The sequence below is a fragment of the Embiotoca jacksoni genome, unplaced genomic scaffold, assembly GCF_022577435.1.
Source record: "Embiotoca jacksoni isolate LCO1_2020_lvr unplaced genomic scaffold, fEmbJac1.0.p SCAF_1, whole genome shotgun sequence".
Taxonomy (NCBI): domain Eukaryota; kingdom Metazoa; phylum Chordata; class Actinopteri; family Embiotocidae; genus Embiotoca; species Embiotoca jacksoni.
In genome coordinates, this window is record NW_027185229.1 from 9289781 (window position 1) to 9311000 (window position 21220).

At 39.7% G+C, this 21220-nt stretch overlaps 1 protein-coding gene across 2 annotated transcripts in view; it reads right to left on the minus strand.

The window, feature by feature from the left end:
- Window positions 1-12276: 12276 nt before the first annotated feature.
- Window positions 12277-21220, minus strand: part of cdh4 (cadherin 4, type 1, R-cadherin (retinal)) — a 192603-nt gene continuing 183659 nt past the window's right edge. For both annotated transcript variants that reach the window (XM_069153622.1, XM_069153693.1), the window contains exons 13-17: window positions 18063-18299; window positions 17040-17273; window positions 16757-16896; window positions 13057-13221; window positions 12277-12503 (exon numbers count right to left, since the gene is read on the minus strand). In XM_069153622.1, the coding sequence (XP_069009723.1) occupies window positions 12297-12503; window positions 13057-13221; window positions 16757-16896; window positions 17040-17273; window positions 18063-18299 (983 nt within the window). In that variant the 3' untranslated portion in view covers window positions 12277-12296. The remainder of the gene's footprint in view (window positions 12504-13056; window positions 13222-16756; window positions 16897-17039; window positions 17274-18062; window positions 18300-21220) is intronic.

The window sequence follows — 21220 nt, forward strand, 5'->3', positions numbered from 1 at the left end:
TGATCGTATGTTTTATGAATTAGGTTATTTTTCATATAAAAACAAATGACAATGTACAAGTATGCACTGTAACATAGTTTAACATTTTATTTTCTAAATATTTGTATGCACATTAGGCTTAAAGCAATGAAAGTCTGTTTTTTTATTAGACCACCAACTAATTTTATTGAATGATGATTTTATTTTTGTTGTCGTCAGCTGAGTTTTAGTTTGAACTCCAAACTGTGTAACCTACTGAGTTGCCTTCCTAACTATGAATAAGCCATACAACCATCCCTGAAGCAATTGACCCTGCTGTAACTGATGAAGCTGTAGCTCACTCTGTATCTGTCATCTCCATTTCCTTACTTGATTTTTTTTTCACCATATTTATTTACTAAAATCAAGCTTAAATTAATGTTTAGTTATTTATTTAATTCCATGTGACACCTCAGTTGTTTCATGTAGCTTAAATTCAAAACAAAATGTGCGTTTAGTTTAAAATTAACGTGTTGATTTCAGTGCGTGACTACAGGTGTGTTCTTTGCTTTAAAAAAACAAAACAAAACAAAACAAAAAAAAGGTTAAATACTTACTTTTAAATTAGTTTCACTCGTATTGATTTCTACAACTGAAACAGGTTTTCAAAGGCTTTTAACCTGTATCGTTATACCAAACATACATCTACCTGAAACTCTATTTTTGTAGATGCCCACCAACAAACATTTTTACTCTTCTAACAGTGACTGACAATGTCCTCCAATGATTTCTTTACCTGCTTATATTTTTATGTGCTCCTGGATAGCCCATAAGGTTTTTTTTTTGTATCTATGACTTAAGAAACTGGAGTTTTTTCTTGTATATTTGTAAATGTTACACCTAAAAGTTTTACACACGGTTTTGTATAGAATTGAGAATTTATGCATACAGCGTTAAGAAAATCACATTTTCTCTATTGATAAGTTTGAATAAAATAATGATTTTACAGTAACAGATGTAGTTTGGTGTTTGAAGATATTTCAGTGGGTTATATACCGTATATTATTTTGTGTTATATTGTGTTGCACTAGGGGGCACCATTGCATTATTAGATCATCTGAATGTGTGCTGTATGTGGCAAAGAGGGTTCTGAGGGAGGCTTTGCACTTGATTGAGCTGAATGCCTTTAATTCCTTTGTACTCTACCTGTTCACAGATAATTCTACATAATCCTCTACATCTGTAAAGCCACATGTTAGTACACAGTGTGTGTCCCCTGGGCCTCTGCAGGCATCTATTGAGCACAACTCCCATGAGCTCAACTCTCAGCTCTTAACCCACAATGAAATCACGCACACAGTCTGCTACCAGTCTGCCTGCTTCTTTGTTGGGTTGTCTTGTTTGAGTCCGTCTCCATTATCAGCCCACTCACGGCGCGCTGGCAACATCTGCCACATCAGCTGCTAACATTCACCACAAACCATGGGCTGGAAATAATGAGGCCATTCTGCCACTGGGACAGTAGCCTGATGTTACAATGATTGGGAGCAGCTTTTGTATCCGCGCCGACCAAAGAGGAACAATAATATTTGGAGCCATCAGTGGTAATGAGCCACAATTTCATTTTGTATAATGGAAGGACATGTGGGAGCCACTAGGTGGCAATAGCTCATTTTCTCCACATTACAAGATTATTTTTGTAGCTGACATGAACTCAAACTGCACCTTCAGGTTCTTCTTTACACTTAACATCACCTGGTTATATTGGTTGACTTCACTCACAATACAGTGGCTGGTCTGTCAGGCACTCTCATTTTACATAACATTTGGTGAAAATAGGAAATAGACTCCGTATTGGTATTTGGGGGACACGGTGGTGCAGTGGTTAGCATTGTCGCCTCACAACAAAAAGGTTCAGGGTTCGAATCCGGTCCTGGGCCTTTCTGTGCGGAGTTTGCATGTTCTCCCTGTGCTTGCGTGGGTTCTCTCCGGGTTCTCCGGCTTCCTCCCATCATCCAAAAACATGCACCTCAGGTCAGGTTACCTGGCGCCACGCTAGTGGCAGCCTGTTGCAGCAGCTCCCCCCTGAGACCCCCTCTGCTGTAGTGAAGAAATTTCCCCTCGGGGATTAATAGAGTACTATAAAATAAAATTAAAAAAAAAAATATATAAAAGCATTGTGCTGCTGCAAGGAAGCAGATAAAACTAGGCTTTGAATTGTGAGTACAGAACCAGCGTGGCCTGACGGCGTCTCTGTCTGGTGCCGTTGGTGATTCAGGTAAGGCCTCACCCCTTGCGCCTCGGCCCAATCCAATATTTTTCCTGGTAATCCCCCTTCCACTCCTCGACACTGCTGCTCTTTCAGAGTTAAGTCCACATAAGCTCCCACTTGAGTGCCAAAGGCAGAGCAACAACAGGGATGGTGCGGTTGCCTAGCGACGTCTCAGTCACTGCACCTGAGGGTGTTGGGTAAACACCCTGAGCCTGCCAGTGGGAAGAAGAGAGAAGTGACATCACTGTTTCCTTCCATGATATTTATTAAAGGGGGCTGTTATTAATTTCTTACATTCAGTGTTGTCAGCTCTCTTCCCCTGGGGTGAGATTATATAATAAATCTACATCACATTTGTGCCTGTGTGTGTGTGTGTGAGAGTGAGCGTGTGTGTGTGTGTGTGTGTGTGTGTGAGTGTGTGTGAGTGAGCGTGTGTGTGTGTGCAGGCACGCTCATGCCTGTGAATGTTTGACTGTTCATCTGTACGTAGCTGCGGGTGCTTTTGTCAGATTCCAAAATGGGATTTGACTGATCTGATAGTGCTTCTCAGCAGGGTGTTCCTCTCGCACTTTTATGATAAGTCTCCAGTCTACAAAGTCTTTGCCTGTTTATGCTTACAGAGGGGCTCAGTTTTAATGATGGTTAGGGGCTAATGAAAGGCCCCCTAACCCCTGTTACTTACATGAATTGGAAGGTTATGAAATTCTTTATTAAGGTACGACCCTTATAGCTATGTGAATAAGAAGGTTGTGATATAGCAGGACTTTTTCAACCCAATGAATTCAAATTACCATTTGTAATGCCACTGTATTCATGCTGTGAGACAAATGCGTCAGTAGAAGTCAGTTGATCAGATTTACTCTACTCAGCGCCTCCTTGTATAATGTTGATTAAGTGTTGAACTTATAAATAAAACTGTCTCCGAGGAGAGACATGAGACTGTGATTTGGATGAACTGATGTGATACAGTCACTGCACTTTATCACTATACGATGCACAACTCCAGCAAACTGTAACCACATATGTTCTTAAATGAATAAGGCTTGATTCCGTGAAATATAACATGCAGCAACAGTTCATTACGCTTCCTCGCAACACCATTTCCTGTGCGTCTCTGCCCTTGTCCTACTCGGGTTAATGCTGACTTTAGGACTCCTTTGTTACGGGGTTGACCGGGGCATTCTGCTTTGGCCCAGAGATACTATAATAAGGCCAGTGTTTATGACTGCTGCTGAAATGGCTTTGTAAGCGGGGCTGAACCTGTGAGGTATTGACACAGGGGTTAATAGCCTGTTGGCCTCTTTAATGGAGCTGAATCAGGCCAAGCAGCAGGCGGTGTGAGCCCACAGGAGACAACCATCTACACTTACAAAGTCATCTCCTATATAAAGTGGGACAGCCTCCAAAATGTGTTGGGTGGACATTACCTGTGATTGACACAGACAAATATGCACTTGAACAAACATACTAGAACAAACTAACCAAGGTTGCCAGACTCAGGACAGTCTGCAGTACTTTGTTAGATAAAGATCTTGTCACACTGGCATGCCACCACTTAATTTTAGTGAAGGCCAATTCATGACTTCTGGACAGCTGAAGCACACTGGCTTCATACAATTCATACAATCAGGCAGACCAACGCATGTTGGTATGCCACCATTCTTCTCTCGCTGTTCTGACCAACAATCCTCTGAGCAGCGGACAATATGAGACAGAGTTGGTGGCGCTAATGCTCCACCTGTTTGCAATTCACAAGCAGAAGAAGAAGAAGAAGAAGAAGAAGAAGCATTAAAAAGAAGTGAAGCAATAAGTGTAGCACTCCAAATCCTTTCTTTATTTTACTTTAAATGTCGCGCTACATATCAATACGGATATGACCAAGAGCGGAAAAGTTCAAGGCACATTTTGATGATGAAGTTGTAAGTAGTAGTTGTAGTACTATGTGACAGTATATACTTTGTAAGGGTAGCTGCAGTACATACTGAGAGTAAAAACAAAAAGTATGTGATTCGGAATGCAGTTAGTCACTTCCTGCTGTCATCACACCTGAACCACCACCATAGCTGCAAGTATTTCTCATGAGATGCTGATTGGTTGGTTCCAAGAGCATAACTCAAACCCTGACAAGATGAATTCTCGTTTGATTTTGTGCTTTTGTGAATCAAGCTGCCTCGCAACACTGATAGTGGCATGGCATAAATATGGTCAGAAAGTATCTGCAAATTATCAATCGGAAATAAAAGAAACACTAAAAGATAAATAAATAAACATTCAACTCAGTAAGTCCTTGTCAAGATTCAGTGAGACACAAATTCATTTTATATGAAAGGTTTTACCCCTTCATTAGGGATCAGCATGAAAGCATGTATAAATTATGCTCCTTAGAAGGAACAAGGAGTCTGTGTACACAGAGAACACAAGTATAAGAACTCAGATATCAAACAACAACTAATCAGCTTATGCGTTATATACAGAGCCATTCCTCCTGTTGTGTGACTATAATATCATCATTGCAACACTAATTCTGTTACACACGTGTGATAATTAATTATTTATTCATACTAATGACGCAGCTATACATCCATTATTCATGGTAAGCGCTGGTCTTCCTCAAGTGATGCTGATGGAGGGAAATGGAGGGCCAGATAGGAATGGAAACTTGATTGTACCCCCAAAGGACACCCGAGATTGACTTGGCTGCAAAGGAATCATCTCCTACTATTTAGAAATGTAGCCAGTGTCCCGGGGAAGGCACTTTAACCTGTGGCTGAGGTGAAGAATTACATCCAGTTGATTAGAGTGGCTGAAGGTGCAGCTCGGATTTCCCACTGCACTCTAGCATGTAATCACAGAGATGTTGGCCTCAACAGAGCTGCTCAGCATCAGCAGCAACATCAATTCTAAGCACTTATATAGAGGAAGTCAACAAATTTAATTATTCTATTTTAATTTTAATCTATTTATTGTATATACTGTGCATTTTTATATTTAATACTTTTTACTGTTATTTTATTGCTTTCCTGTACCTATAATGCTGCTGTAGCGAAAACTATCTATCTATCTGTCTATCTGTCTATCTATCTATCTATCTGTCTATCTATCTATCTATCTATCTATCTATCTATCTATCTATCTATCTATCTATCTATCTATCTATCTATCTATCTATCTATCTATCTATCTGTCTGTCTGTCTGTCTGTCTGTCTGTCTGTCTGTCTGTCTGTCTATCTATCTATCTATCTATCTATCTATCTATCTATCTATCTATCTATCTATCTATCTATCTATCTATCTATCTATCTATCTGTCTGTCTATCTATCTATCTATCTGTCTGTCTGTCTATCTATCTATCTATCTATCTATCTATCTATCTATCTATCTATCTATCTATCTATCTATCTATCTATCTATCTATCTATCTATCTATCTATCTATCTATCTCTCTCTCTATCTAAATAATGTAAAAGTGGTCCGATGACGCAGCTTGCAATCACTGTGATTTTGTATTTCACCTCCAAAATATTTTCAGCAACTTACAGACACACTGTAATAAAACCAAATAGAACAGTAGAGGATATACTGTAGTCTAACAACGAGATTGTTCTACTGGTCCAGAAATAATGGATTTCCAGCAATGCCCTCCAGCGTTATCTTTTACTAGGCCAGCCTTATTCCAAAATGGATTAAATTCATTTTTTCCCTCGAAATTCTACACACACCCATTTGCAAAAAAAAAAAAAAAAAAAAAAAAATCAGTTTTCACGTTATCATTATGGGGTATTGTGTGTAGAATTTTGAGGAAATTTAATCGATTTTAGAATAAGGCTGTAACAACAAAATGTGGAAGAAGTGAAGGGCTGTGAATACTTTCCGGATGCACTGTATCTCAAGTAAAAGCCCACATCTCACCTTTCAAAGAGTCATAGCAGCTCAGATATTTGCAACCAGTTCATCTGTGCTGTAGTAATAGTACTTGACCCATGTTACTTACTGCAATAGGAGAGTATTGATGCTTGCAGATGTAATTCTGTACGCACTGTGTGCAATGTTTATTTTTTTTGTATGCATTTTCTTTTGTTTAAAAAAAAAGAAGCTTTGGAAGCTTTGGCACAGACACCCACATTTGTGACTTATTAATCACAACATTTTCCAACTAAAACAGGGTCAGCAGCATTTTTAAAATTCTTTGTTACACGTTTTAAAACACAGCTAGGTGTCTACGCTAGTAGCTGTTGTGCATTTATTTTCAGCATTTTATGATGCTACTACTGCCTACATGCACCTTATAGCTAATACTAATAATACTAATAATAATAGATTTTGCGACAAGACGTAGTGCTTGGTAGGATCATATTATCAACAAAGGTCCTGAGGAATGGAGACAACTGCAATGTTCAGATTGGCCCTCAGGGACAGACTGCATACAGTATACCACAATTATATACGTCTCCAGGTGTATTAGTAATGACGGGGATTAATTCTGAAATGCTGCTAAAACACTTGTGTGGACGGAGATTGTTTTTGTATTTGTTTGTATGTAGCCTAATGTTGTGTTCAGACCAAACACGAAGCGAATTATTCCTGTGGAGCAATTACATTCAAAGTCAATGCAAAGACGCGAACGTCCGTGAATTCGCGCTGGGGGATGCAAAAGGAAATTTGCAAATTTGCATTCGCGCGACTTGAAAATAATTAACTTTAACGGCTTTACTCGTGTGAATTTTTGGCTCGCGTTTGATCTGAAAACACAGTAAGAGTCAGCAGCAACACAGCAGCCCTGAACTGAGGCACACTGATGCAAAATACAAATAATTACCGACTAATATACTCACGATGACAGTGCCAACATGCTGATGTTAAGCAGACATGCTGTTTATCATGTCTACAATTTTGGTTTAGTGTGTTTGCACAAAGTACATCTGAGGTTGATTGAACATTAGTGCTGTTGGAGGAATTTGTCATGTAGTAATATATTTGGTCCAATAATGGTGATATATAAAAGGTTTAGGGCTCTCCAATGAGATTGCAGTTTAACTTGACAGGTACATGAATTTCTACCAAAAATGACTTGCAATTCAGTCAACAGTTGTCAAGATATTTCATTCAAAATCAAAACTGTTGGCCTCATTGTGTCCACCAGTCATTAGGATTCACCCTCTCGGAACGATGAATACCTGCACAGGGTCCTGGGATTGTACTTGGTAGTTTGCTGTGACACTGGTGCACGTAAGTACAACAAAGCCATCAGTATGGTAATTAGTGATCAGCACCTGTAGACCTATTGTACCGCAGTGTTCTGAATCACCAATTAAACGAACTAGCTGACATGAAATGATCCTGGTGCATCTGCTTCAGGTAGGTCTACTGTATCATTACAAACAACTGCAATAGTAAAACTCTCTATTTTGAGGTAGTTTAATATCTAGCGATGCATCCCATTAGCTCAGTTTTTCATATGTCTAACGTGAAAATGTAATTAGTAAGATAACTAGTAACTAGTTGCCACCTAAATGTAGTCAAGTAACGACGCTGAAATGTTGTGGTCCAAAGTGAGTAATTATTGTGACGGCAGATTTATTTATACAGCATATCTAAACACAGCAGAGGATGAGCAAAGTGCTCCACATAACAGAATTGTACGTAGTTATTGTCTACCACTAATAATAGTTGATATTTATTTTGATAATAATACATGAATTCCTTCCAATTGTACTCCGCACAAAAAAACAATTGTGGTTGGTAGGAAATGCTACAGTGATAAAACCTTTCATTTACAAATCTTTTTAAATGCTGTCTGATGCACTTTTAGAGTTTAAGCCCTGAGTGATAATGGAACTATGTCTTCGTAATAGTAAAGTGTCTCCACTGGATCAGTCATCCATATATAAATGGCTGGTCGTTAAACAGTAGATATTTTCTCCCCTACTTAGAGCAGGAACATGAAATTTATTCTGCTGCTTTGATCTCATTTTAGACTTGAGTCCTGAAATAGCAGGAGGCTCAGAGTGGTGTCAGCAGAAATAGAGCTAGCAGAGTCTGCTCATCCTGGGCTGAATAACAACATCAACACTAAACTGTGAGCAGTTGATCACGCAGCCGGTATCAGAACTAACATCCAGTGGTGTTTTTCAAATTGGACTGTTCCCAGTGTCAGCCCAGGAGGCTCACTAGCTATATGGAGAGGAAATGAAAAGAGCCAGCCTTGGACATATTTGAAGAAGAGAACTTTATTTACAACACACAAGGCACTGGCTGCAAGCCAGCAGCAAAGCTCTCAGTCTATAGACGACATTTATCAGAGTGCAACTTGAGTTTACTTTCTTCCTAACCTCTATCCGCCACAGGGAAACCAAGTGAACTTCAGCTGAGCACTTTCCTGAAGTTAATCTCCTTATCTGCCTACTGGCTATGACCAAGATGACTTTTTACCAAATTGATAATTATTTCCGAGCAGTGGAGCCCAATGCTGATGGTTCACTTATTAACACGGGTCCACAATTCTGCTGGGTCCATAACAATTCATTATTGTACTACAGTAAAGGTTAACTTGGGTTTATTCCTGGATGTTCTCATTACTGGGATACTCAGGGAATCAAAGCACCTCTCATTAACTAGTCCAGCGTGTTCCACCATCTCTGCTCACCTCCACCTGTCTTCATTGTCCAGTTGTCCTCGAATTTCTGGCCCCAGTGGAAAATCGAGGATCACTCGGTTTTACTCCCTAATACTTGAGCTTTTTTCTCCCAAACCACTTTCTAAATGTTATGCATTGTTCCCACTGTGTTTGAATCTCACTTCCTTTGCCCCCTCCCTTTCTGCTGACCCTCTCCTCCATCCTACTAATCACCTCTCCACACGGCCTACCTGCATCTTGCCATCACCTCATTTTTCTCCCTCTCCTTTTCCTCCTGCCTCTCTGCTTTCTCTCTGGGTGTCTCATTAAAGGCGCTCTTTCTAATGAGATTACGCCGTGGGGATTAATGGTGTGGCTAATTGATAGACACACAGCCGCAGAGGATTAAATCCCTTTAAGTCCCCAGTGGGTTTTTTGGCTCTTCAGCTGACTAATTGAAATCACAGGAATGGAGTGGACACAAATATACTTCCTGACCTCACACACTGCTCTAACAATCCTTTGTCTGTGATGCAATAAAAGAACCAGAGTGGGTATTTCATTAGCCAGTGAAGCGATATCGTAACAATTGGGTCAAAGATTAACTGCATAATTCCCCGGGGAGTCCGTTTGACTTCACAACCCTTTTGACCACTTAACAATACAATATTCCATAGTAAAAAATAAAGAAGGTGCAACCGTTCAGTGTGCAAATACAAATGAATCATGTCACGTACAAATAAAGGTGGCATAGCATTAGCAGTTAAAGCCAATATGTTCAGATGTTCTATGTAACTACATTTCAAATATTAAAATTAAACCTTTCTGGTGAATACTGATGCATCCCTGTGTTAGTTTCAGTGAACATTTAAGGAGTAAATACTCATGTGCGGGGTCGTGGCATACGTGGCTGTCTGCCACAGCGTTGTTTATTATTAACCACAAGGGGGCGCCACTATAAGAAATATTCAAATCCAATACAAGGTTTGATCAAAAAGTTCAGAGACCGTTGATTTTGCGTACAAACGGGATGCAGCACAGTGATATCCACGGAGCAGGGAGAAGCTATAACCTTTGTGAGAAAGTATTCCATGTCACATTGCTTCAAAATCACCACCCGTGTTACACGCAACAAGGTCAGACTGTCAACACAGAGTTGAACTGTGACGTTCTGAGGGAAAACATTCAGTGCAAGCAACCTGAACTGTGGTGCCATGGCAACAGGGTTCTACAACATTACAACATACCCCAGTTTCTAACCAACAACAACACAAAATCGTTGCTCAACATCTCGCTTCCTGCCGGACTTTAACTTGCTGTTACTTCTTTCTATTGACATTTGACATACATTTTGATGTGCACTCTCTGCTCCAATTCAGGTCCATGGTGAAATTACAAATGCACACATGCCACTGGTTACAAAAACGGATGTAAGACGGGTGCTGATGTTGATGAAGTGATGCAATTTTGAATAATGAATCACTAAGGTTAATGCTTACTCCTGCTTCATATGCATTACTGTACTGCACTTTGTTAGTTTAGTTGGGGTTCAGATGTAGAGATAAAGCTGTATAAATATACAAAATTAAAAAAAAACACCAGAGGCTCATTATTATGTAAAGCAATGAGTGACAATACATCTGAAATGACCACTGTTGAATAAACAAGTCTATGCCCCATAACTCAGCATATACCTGAAGGTGATGCATGTAGGGAATATTGGAAACAGATGGCACTTTTTCAAAACATGTGTTGTTTATTTTCTAAAGCACACATCCAGTATCTAGATGAATGAATAAAAGAACTCCAGTACACTGAATAATAGAACAACTATCAGCAGGCATGGCTAATGAACCTTCCACTGTCCCAAGGCCAGAAGCCAACAGGACAAACACATCTGTCAGACTGAGAGGAGAAGGGTCTGTTTTCATATATAAAAGTAGTATAACAAAGCATTTTTTGAAATAATAAAGAAAAGAGCGAAACTGAAACAAAAAAGTTTAAGCAGGCATCTTAAAAAAAAATAATTATATGCTTCAACAGAAGACGAACATAAATATCCACGTATTAAAAATGAATGGGCCAAAAATCTCCTAAAGCCCAATGGGGAGCTAGAGAGAGCAGCAACTTTTATGTCATCAATACTTCAAAAATATGTATCTTACAGTATTTTTATTTTCTCAGTGTCTTTATACAGAGTATATTCATATAGTTTCAGCTGACTATTTTCACATTCTCACCACAGAGTAACAAGTGCTTTGAGTAAAACATTTGGAGAAAAAAAATCATGCACCTTTAATAGTTTTCGTTGGCCTATAAAAAACGGGAATGTTCAAGGCGACAAAAAAAAAAATCTTCGTCAGATACTTTTGTTCCAAGTCATTTCAAGTTCCACTTTCTTATACTGTCTGACTAATCAGATCATGCCTACATAAGCTTTACAGTGTGGAGAAAGCAACACAAAACCTTACAGGGCAGGCAAGCGTCTCAAAAGAAAGGCTCCTAAACTCATGAGTCCACAGAGGAAAGGCAGGCATTCTCCACTAAATTATAAAACCCCCACATGTATAAAAATGTTCTCACACAATGTCAGCATGTTGCTGTAGTTGTGTTGACAGGTGATGCTTGTGAAAGTCAAACAGCAGGTCCTTGGAGAAGAGGGTTGTTTTTCCCACAACAACTCTTATTGGCTTCTTTCAGGCCATAATTCGTTAGGTTATGATATCCGATACTCTGCCCTGGTTGTGTCCTTCCCCCCTGGGACTGGCTGCTAGGGTTGTTCATGTGCACCACTGTGAAAGGGAGAGGAGAATGACAGACAGGGCTGGTTTGAGAAGCGCAGGGGGGGGTGCAACGAGAGAGCGCGCCTCCTCTGTACTGCACGAATGGCAACCGATCCTGAGATAGCAGGAGTCTGATACAAAAACACACCACAAAAGGCACTTTATAAAATGACAGTGCTTCTGTTCTAAGGAAATTCAAGTTGACAGAGTTAAAGAGAGAGTCAGAGAGCAACTTCCCAAAAACATTCTCTTCAGTGTGAGACTAAAGCAAAATATGGTTTTGTTTTAACAATCAATCAAAGCACAAATTCACTACTCAAGTCTCTCATGACCGCCTTGATTCGTCCCCAGAGGCATCCGGGTCCAGCACGGTGAAAGAACAAAAAAATTAAATAAAAACAAAACAAAAACATCACACTACAAATTTGCCACTAAAAAGTATAAAGCCAGAATACAGTTGGGTTGCAGCGGAATTCATGTTTGCGGGCTTGGTGGCTGCGAGCAGACTTAACGCAGCCCATGTAAGGGTCCATTCCTCACATGTCTACCATGGAGCGTGCATCATGTTGATGCCTGCCTGTGGTTTATAGGAGTGTCCATCCGCCTCTCCCGACCCCCGCCGCAGCCCCGCCCAGCCTCCCCCCCAGCCCTGCCCCCGTTCACCGCTCTCAGTCATCGTCCCCTCCTCCATAGAGGTCAGCCAGCTTCTTGAAGCGGGGGCCCCAGTCGTTGAGGTAGTCATAGTCCTGGTCCCCTGAGCTGGTGGAGTTGAGTGAACTGACCGAGCCGGCGGTTGAACCGCTGCCCTCGTAGTCGAACACCAGCAGGGAGTCGTAGGGAGGAGCGGTGGGGTCGTTGTCTGCTGCCCTCAGACCCTAAAGGCAGAAAGACAAGACAAAGAGAACTCTCCTTCTGAGTGACAGTATTTCCTCTTCTGTGGAGTTTGTAGTAGTAAACCTGGATTTAGGCCAATTGTTGGTGTTAACCGACAACATAATGAAGGAGGTGATTTTAACATGGTAACACGTCCACTGTGTAAGACTGTAAATATTGCATATACACCCCCTTATTTGGCTCACACACCGATTTAAATGTTCCATCATAGCCTGGATGCTGTTTCAGAGCCAGACACTGAGTAGTATACAGGAAACAAATGTTTCAACCAGCGCCCGTGATGATAGGAATACATTTCTGGACAAAAGTGAATTTATTCTTCAGATATTTAAAGATAAATAAAACGAAATAAACTTTGATGAGAAAAGATTGTGTGGTATGAACCCTTTGTATAACTCACATCAATGAGACTGAAAGTCATTAATAGTCTCAGCAATGAATTAAAGTCTATCTTATAACCACAAAGAGTGTATCACCAGAAAGTCAATGTTACCTCAAACGAATTTTGAAAAATGGTTTCAGTCTTCAACCTACGTCATTGATGAAGTCGCCAATGTCTCCAGGGTGGGGCAGACTGGGTCTGACGGGGTACTGCGACTCAGCAATCACAGGCCTCTCATCCACCCTGCGCACCCCCGTCGGCTTATTGATGATGTGGTCCAGAGACTCCGGCTGCTGCAACTGGCTCAAGTCGTAGTCCTGTGGATTAAGGCCATGGAGACGAAGTTAAAAGTCAGTTGGGCAATGCAGATTAGAATCATCGTGATCTAATTGTCAGCTGTTTTTAACCTGTTTCTCCAACTGCAGAGGACGGCGTTTGGGATCAGGTTCATTTTACCACTATTCTTGGGTCAGGTTTCATTGTTCGCCATCAAACACTGTCAGACTTTGATGTATGTTCCAGTTAAATCTGTGAGGGCTCACGACTGATCCGCAGTAAAACTGCGCTACTGGGCTTTCTAATGTCTGAGCTCTTTAATAAATCTGCAGTTCTGCAGACCTTATCAGTGTACCACATCCAGACTACATAAGATAGCCTGGAAAAATGCTTCATATTTACAGGTAATAGCACAATATGCACAACGTCAGACGTCCATAAAAGTGTGATGTTGGAATATCAATGTTATTCTAGCTGTGAGAAGCTCCCCAATTTCTTTTCTGCAGTGCATCGTGAGAACTGTGCACTCATACATTGACTCATATTTAGTGTGTATTCTGTCTGATATAAGTATAATTCATTCTAAATGTTGTCATTATTTCAGTGTGAACTCACTATGGACTAAAAAAGGCAAATTAGAATTAGCAAGTAACATGGATTTGGGAAACACAAAGCTTGAGGGAATTACCCACAATTCATAGTGCCAAAATATGACTGAAAACATTGAAATAGCTCCCAATTTATGTACAAATAGTAGCAGTCATTTAATCAAGCATGGCTGATAACCTGCTATTTATTGTCGGGTCTTATTAAATTCATAGTATAGACAACAAACACTACAGACTTGGTTGTCAGGTTGCTCTTAAAATTAAAGTCTCTGTTTAGTTTTTTTTGGCGACACATCTGACAATAAGCAGTAATTGCAGCGATGTTTTTGACTTAACTTCCCAGAGCCAAAGAGTGACGTCTGTTTGCCATTAGTCAGTTGAGGAGCGAGTTGAAGAGCGAGCCTGCTGCATTAGCTCCACCTACACTCTCTGGCGGAGCAACCTCTGCTGGGTGATGGAAAATGTGTCAACTAACTTTACATCGTTTGTAATTTTTCCCCACAATGTCACCACAGACATTCGTAATACTGCAAATCATAGGGCCCAGGCTCAGTAATCATTGTGTTGCCTCATTCGGCAGTAGGTACTGCTGAAAAGACACTGACTTAAATGCAACTCATTTTTACTTAAAACCTTGTGCACCCCTCTGCATCATCTGCTCTCATCAAGCAGGTGATGTCTTTAGCGAGTTAATCTGCTCAGTCTTGTTTTCTCAGAAACAGAAAGCCTCTGTTTGCAATACGTTTGTGAGCTAATTATTCTGAGTGTACTATGTTTGTCGTTTAATTTGTATGTATTGCTGACTTCTGTGATTCTAAATTAAATGATGCTCTTTAGATTAATTTGTGATGAATAAAAACCTTTTAAAAAGTAATTTATAAAAGTTAATGTTGAGCTATAAATGTAAATAACAGGTTGTTGGGTTCTCTTAGCTGCTCTCCTGCAGATGATGAATAAATGCTCCCACTAACCCCTCATACAGGTGTTTCAGAGTGAAAATATGCCTCTACAGACCGCAGCCTTCTGATATTGGAGTGTTTATGGTCGAGATGCCTGGTGTGTGTGGGTGGTGTAAAATAGCAAGTATCAAAAGAGGCATGAATAATAATATATTTCTGAATTAATGAAAACTGTTGGAGCTGTTGTTGGAAAGGTTTTTACTTTATTCAAGATCAGAAAAGAAGAGGTGATGCTGAGCAGTAGATATTTCACAGTTTCTGGGCAGAAAAAGGAGTCATCATGCAGAATGACTGCAACTGTGTGTGGAATTCAAGCTGTTTTTTTTGTTGTTTTTTTTAAGCAGCAGAGTTTGTTTTTAGGGCAGACTGTACCCGGAAAACACATTTGTCAGAGAAAAAACATTTTGGAAAAGTATATTTTGTTCTCCACAGAGTTGATATGAATTTTGTTCACGGTTAATTTTATGATTCTGGTAGACGGACTGATCTTCTGTTTTCTCTCATTTTCACAGATTTTTCCTTTTATCTACAGGAAGGACCTATTTGTTGACCTTTGAAAAAGAAAGAAGTCGTGTCACCCATTTTTATATAAATATCTGGGGGTTTGTACTGATGTGAATTTGAACATGTCAGAAAATGTTAATGTTTTTGAAAAGGTACATGTCAGGTGTTTTTATCCCCCTTCAAGAATTCCACAGGAAGCTTTCATATGTTAGTGCCTTTTGTATGTCGGAACCTATTGTATGCTGTTGCAAGCTGGGGTTACAGCACTACTGCCAACGAGGAACAGGATTGAGACATTGTTTTGAAAGGATTGTTCTATAATTAGTTTGACTTCTGACTCATTAGCACATGTTTTTGAGAGAAAAGCCGTGACGAGTGTTCAAACTGTACTTCTGTTTGAAGGTTTTAGTAGTCTCAAAGTGTTTTGATTAATGGATGCAAACATGCTCCAGTGAGCAATTTAAAAAGACTTTTAGGCTTACTGCGGTGAAATATTTCCATGATGTTCCTTGATCTTTTTGAGGTCCTGTTCCAACAATGGTTTATTTTTGTTTTCACTCATATTTATTGCCTTGTTTAAAGTACCAGTGTGTAGGATTTTGGGGGATCTATTGGCAGAAATATAATTCAATGCTGATAATTATGTTTTTATAAGTGTATGATCACCTGAAATGAAGAGTGTTTTGTTACCTGAGAATGTGTCCTTTGTATGTACATGAGGAGCTTTTTCACAGCTCTTTCACAGAGCCCACCATGTTTCTAAATGAACTCAGGGACAAACTAAACACGGACTCCAGAAAGGGCCTTTCATATTTTTGCCGCCGTACATTCTTGTACACACTTTGAGGCAAAAAGATGCTACTTGGAAGGGTTAGATGCCACTAAATTATCCACACTGCTCCTTTAAAGCGGTTTTTAACAGATATTTTAACATGCCAGAGCAGAAAAAGCACAGGTGTATGGTATTAATGATGACTGCATTCCACATAATGGAATTACTGATTGTAACTGTGCTTCTTAAGCTACTATAAGTCAAAATGTCTCATATGAAAAACATCCTCTATTTATTTAGCAAACATTCAGAAATGCCTGGATTCATTCAAAACAACCAGCAATCTTCAACTGTGAGAACTATTTTCTGACAAAAACAGCAATCAGTAACTATTCAAAATAACCATGAGCAGAAGTTGCTAAATTAATTGAAAATGATATTATTTAATACATTTGTCCATTTATTTTTATGACTTTATGTAATACTTGTTAGTTTGACTTGTGCCTCTATTGTTACTTGTCACTATAGTTTAGTGACCAAACTAATTTCCCTGATGGTGAGCAATAAAGTTATCTAATCTTATCTATCAATAAATTCCAGACTTTCTGTAAGGGACATTCAATACTGGATTTTAACTGAATGGTATGTTTGTTTGTGTTTCATTTCTCAAAGACTCCACTGCCGACTTTTAACTTTTTGTGACTTTCATTGATTACATATGCATTTACGATACCTGGTCCTCCTCTCCTCCTCCCTCCTCATCGTACTTGAGGATGTTGTCTCTGACATCATCCTCAGGGTCGATCAGCAGGGGCTTTGCCTGCCGCTCCTTTTCCCTGCGCTTCATCCACACCACAAACAACAGAACCATGCCTGCCAAAAGAGAGGCAAAACAATCTGAAGTTGTTTTTTAAGACCATTGTGTCATTTTGCAAGATGTTCTCATGAAACTGTTTGGTCATGCTGATAAGATCGGATGGCGTTCAGGTTTGGTCCTTCCACTTTGTTGTACTCACTTAGTAGTATGATGATGCAGATAAGTATAGCGATGATGGCCCCGGTGCCGAGGCCAGCAGCTGCTACCGCCCCCGTGGCGCTACAGTCCCCGTTATTGTCGCAGGGACACACTTTGACCCTGATTACAGAGCGGTTGGACAGAGGAGGATTCCCCGAGTCCGACACAATGATGGGGATCTCGTACACAGCGGCCTCCAAGTAAGGAATCCTTAACCTCAGCTGAGCATAGTCACCTGCAGAATGGGAGTTAAATAGTTTCACAGATGGAGAGAAAATAGTGGAAAGTGGGAAAACATTTCAAGATGGAGAGGAGTGAGTGGGAGGGGAAAAGACATGGAGGAGAAAAAGAAGGGGAAAATGAGATTAGACAATGTACTGCGGAGAAATGACATTTTGTTTACTGCAGGATATCATGTCATCATGTGCGTAGGTATGAGTGAATGACGTACCAAATCAAACCTGCAACCAAAAAAACTGCACAGCAATCATTCTGACATGTATGCATGCGAGGTGGCGTAAAAGATATAAATTTATATATAAAACTACAATGTGTAACCTTCAGCATGCATTTATCACTCAGTGATGCTAAGACAAGAGCTTCAGTGGGAGTAGAATCCAGGTATGTGATCAGATTTGTCCTCAAGACAACTGCTGTGATACATCCATCTAGGTGGATTAGGTGACGGATCGGTTGCTCGGGGGACAGAGAGATGAATGGATCTCATTTGTCACGAACGATAGATCGTACGTCAACACTGGATGGCACCCGCGTCTCTCACTGCGAGCTTTGTGAGACATTTTGTTAACTTTTCTCTCACAGCTTGAAGCAAACCCGGTCCCCTGATTCATGTTGCCAGCCTTTCTGCAGGGAGGTTTTGCCCCCTCATCAAGTTTATGGTTTAATTCAGTCGGGGATGCAGAACGGTCATCTTTCTTTATTGCATACACCTTAAATTTTACCTTGCAAGGGTCTATTCCCTGAGACCTAACTGTAATAAACACAATGTACAGCATTCGATTACCACTCAGTCGGGAAATGGTCCAGTTGCGTCGAACGCTGGCAGGAAAGGAAGGCAGCTCAAAGACAAACGGCCCAACGTTGGGGTCTGCATCAGCATCCGAAGCTGTGATGTTGATCCGAGAGTTGGGGCGTGCACGCTCGCATACTTGGGCCTCCCGGGGTATCAGCACCGGCGGGTTGTCATTCACATCGATCAGGTAGATCTGGAGGGTTCCTGTCCCGCTGGCTTGAGGCGAGCCTGAGGGCAGGTGAGAAGAAAGAAAAGAGAAAAAGAGATCAAAAGAGGAGATAGTGAGATAAAAAAACATACAGGAGTGAGGCAGAGGAGGAAAGATGAAATGATTGGAGACGGAGAAAGAAGCGAGATAGAGAGTTTAAAGACAGTGATGAGAAAGCTACAGAAGATGGCAAAACAATCCTTCCATTTCAATAAAAAATGTTCTCCCTGATTTATGTGTGGAACAGAGAAAATAAGATGCACAGGCAACAACACAACTGGTAAGAAAAAGTCTTTGTTTACTGAGTGGCTGAAAGTGGAGGAACAATATTGTATACGTTTGTAGTGGAGAATTCACACAAAACAGAGTGAATGAAAGGACACATACATTTTTTAGTTTTTGTGTTTAGAACGGCCTGCTTTCTGAAAAGGCTGAGGCGATACAACACTCACGTAAAGATTGCTGTTTTCTGCACTCTGCAAAGCCTAAGGGGAAATGACTCAAACACTCAACCTCATCATAACTTATTCAGGCCTTCTTCTGATTGCTGGACAAGAACAGAACTAAATCAGGCTTGAAGAAACACTTTTGATGCAAGTACTGTTAACAGCAAAACCCTTTAATGTGCTTTGATTACAGAACACACCATAACTGGAGTGATCTTTTACTGACTGACACATTATTTTCCTGCCACTCTTTCTACTGATTCTGTTCAACATAATGCTGGGAACAAGTGCCTTATTTTTTTGAAGTTGCACTGCTTGTTTTCAAATAGCCAAGTAATCCTGAAGTTGTGTTGCTGGTCTGTCTCAAGTCGTTCCAACTTCAAAACAAGTGAAAATGTGTGCAACTAGGTTAAATATTTAACTCTTGGACTTAAAATGGTAAACTGGTGTCTTTTAAAAAAAAACGCACACAGAGTATCACAGTATTTTTGTTGATGACAATACACTCATGACTCAAAAATATCTAAAGGCCCTCAATTTTTTTTTTTTTTTTCACATTCTATCACTTTCATTTGTGATATGAAAACAAACTTTACCAAAGTTTGAACCACTTTTCTCTGCTGTCCTGTCTGGGTTCATCTCTTCAGGATACAATGTTTACATGCAAATACACAAAAATGGGATCACAACCGGGATAGTATCCATCCATGTAAACATATTCAATGAAGCAGATAATGTGACGTTTTGAAAGTTTTCGCTCTTATATTTGATGTCATTGAGAAATATCGAACCCGTGAACTTTACCAGAGCTTAAAGAAATTTAAGCACTGACAGAAATCTGGGCAGCGTGTGAGTTGTACAAAACCGATAAGCTTAAGACTCATTAATGATAATCTCCCTCATTTCAAAGTGTTTGTTTTCACTGGGATGTGGTTCAAATGAGTGACAGAGACATATGGACAGAGTTAAAATGATAAATAGACTCCAGTGTGAAACAGCAACAGATTTATTTTTTATTTTTTTGCTGGTATGGAAAAATCTAGATAAATCTTTCAAATAAAATCAGCAGATATGATCAAATGATAATTTTTTCCACTTATATACTTAAGTAAAATTTTCAAGATACTTATTCCCATTTCTAGCTGCATTATACTTCCACTCTTCTACATTTCAAAGGGGAATATTGTCCTTTGGGCTTCACTATATATATTGCTGCTGCTATAACTACTTGGTATACTACTAATTACTTTGAACATTCAGATTTTAAACAGAAAACATTGTTGCTTTGAATATATGATCATTTCTTAAAGTAGTTTATGATGCGCAGCTAAGAGTTAGCTTCACCTGAACCACTTACTGGATCAAGTCATACTGATTAAATTAGTATTATAATATTTACTGCATATCGTGCATTATAAACTTTTGTGTATTGTAATAAGGATTTATTCTACAATACATGTCATAGTACAGCAAAAGTATGCAAGTGGCATATGAAATAATCAAAATGCTGAATATGAAGAATGACAATAATACAATGATAACAATACATTAATTGGAAATAACAATAACCAGTAATAATTTGCCAAATATCTAATAGGAAAGTGAGTCATTTTAAAAGGGTCTTATTCTATATTTTGCTGACGGTACTGTAGTTTAACTGTAAGATGCAGGATATTCACTTGCAGTTAAATAATATTATACTGCAGTTTTAAAGATTTTACTTGAGCAAAGGAACACAGACTTACACTCTTCAGTGATGCTATACTTATCATAACACCACAACCCTATACGGCAGATGAATAAACTATATGCGTTCTGGTGAACAAACAGTGACATATTGTGGCCTTGATATTCAGTTGATGACTCTCTGCACACAAACTGTCAGCAAGCTGAACTAAATTACAGATGAGGAGCAGCATAGACCGAGTTTACCCAAGTAGCTCATCAGTGTTGTATTTCAACTTTTTTTCTCTATCAGACAGTAACTTGGCGCATCAACTATGTAAAGGTCTGTTGCCCCGGGCCCCAAGGCCCATCGACCGTCTTGTCAGTTATGATTGGCTGGGTGCTTTGTTGCTTCTTACGCTTCGCTTGAGTAGAATAAGTAAAGAGAATTTCAATCAAAGTGGAATATATCCCCTTGTTGACACTGGGCTCCAGAATCAATAAGCAGTCAACACTTTGAGCTTAAGTTGGTGTGCTTCAGGGCAACCAATCCCTCATTTCTCACTGGAGTAAAAACACCTGGGTCCCTCCTACTTACACACAGAGCAAGCATCTCTATTTGTAGCGCTTCAGTTCTTTATCTTCGTACATTGTTGCAGCAGCCGAGGCTGATACTTAAGACCTTCAGATATTATTCTTTTCTTTTTTCTGTCAGAGACAGGCCAATGAAGGTTGCAGTAGTTTTATATACAGTATACAATACAGTGTATGACTAACATGTCACAATTATTCACAGTTTACCCACATTGTATTCATGGAGGGTATCTGGC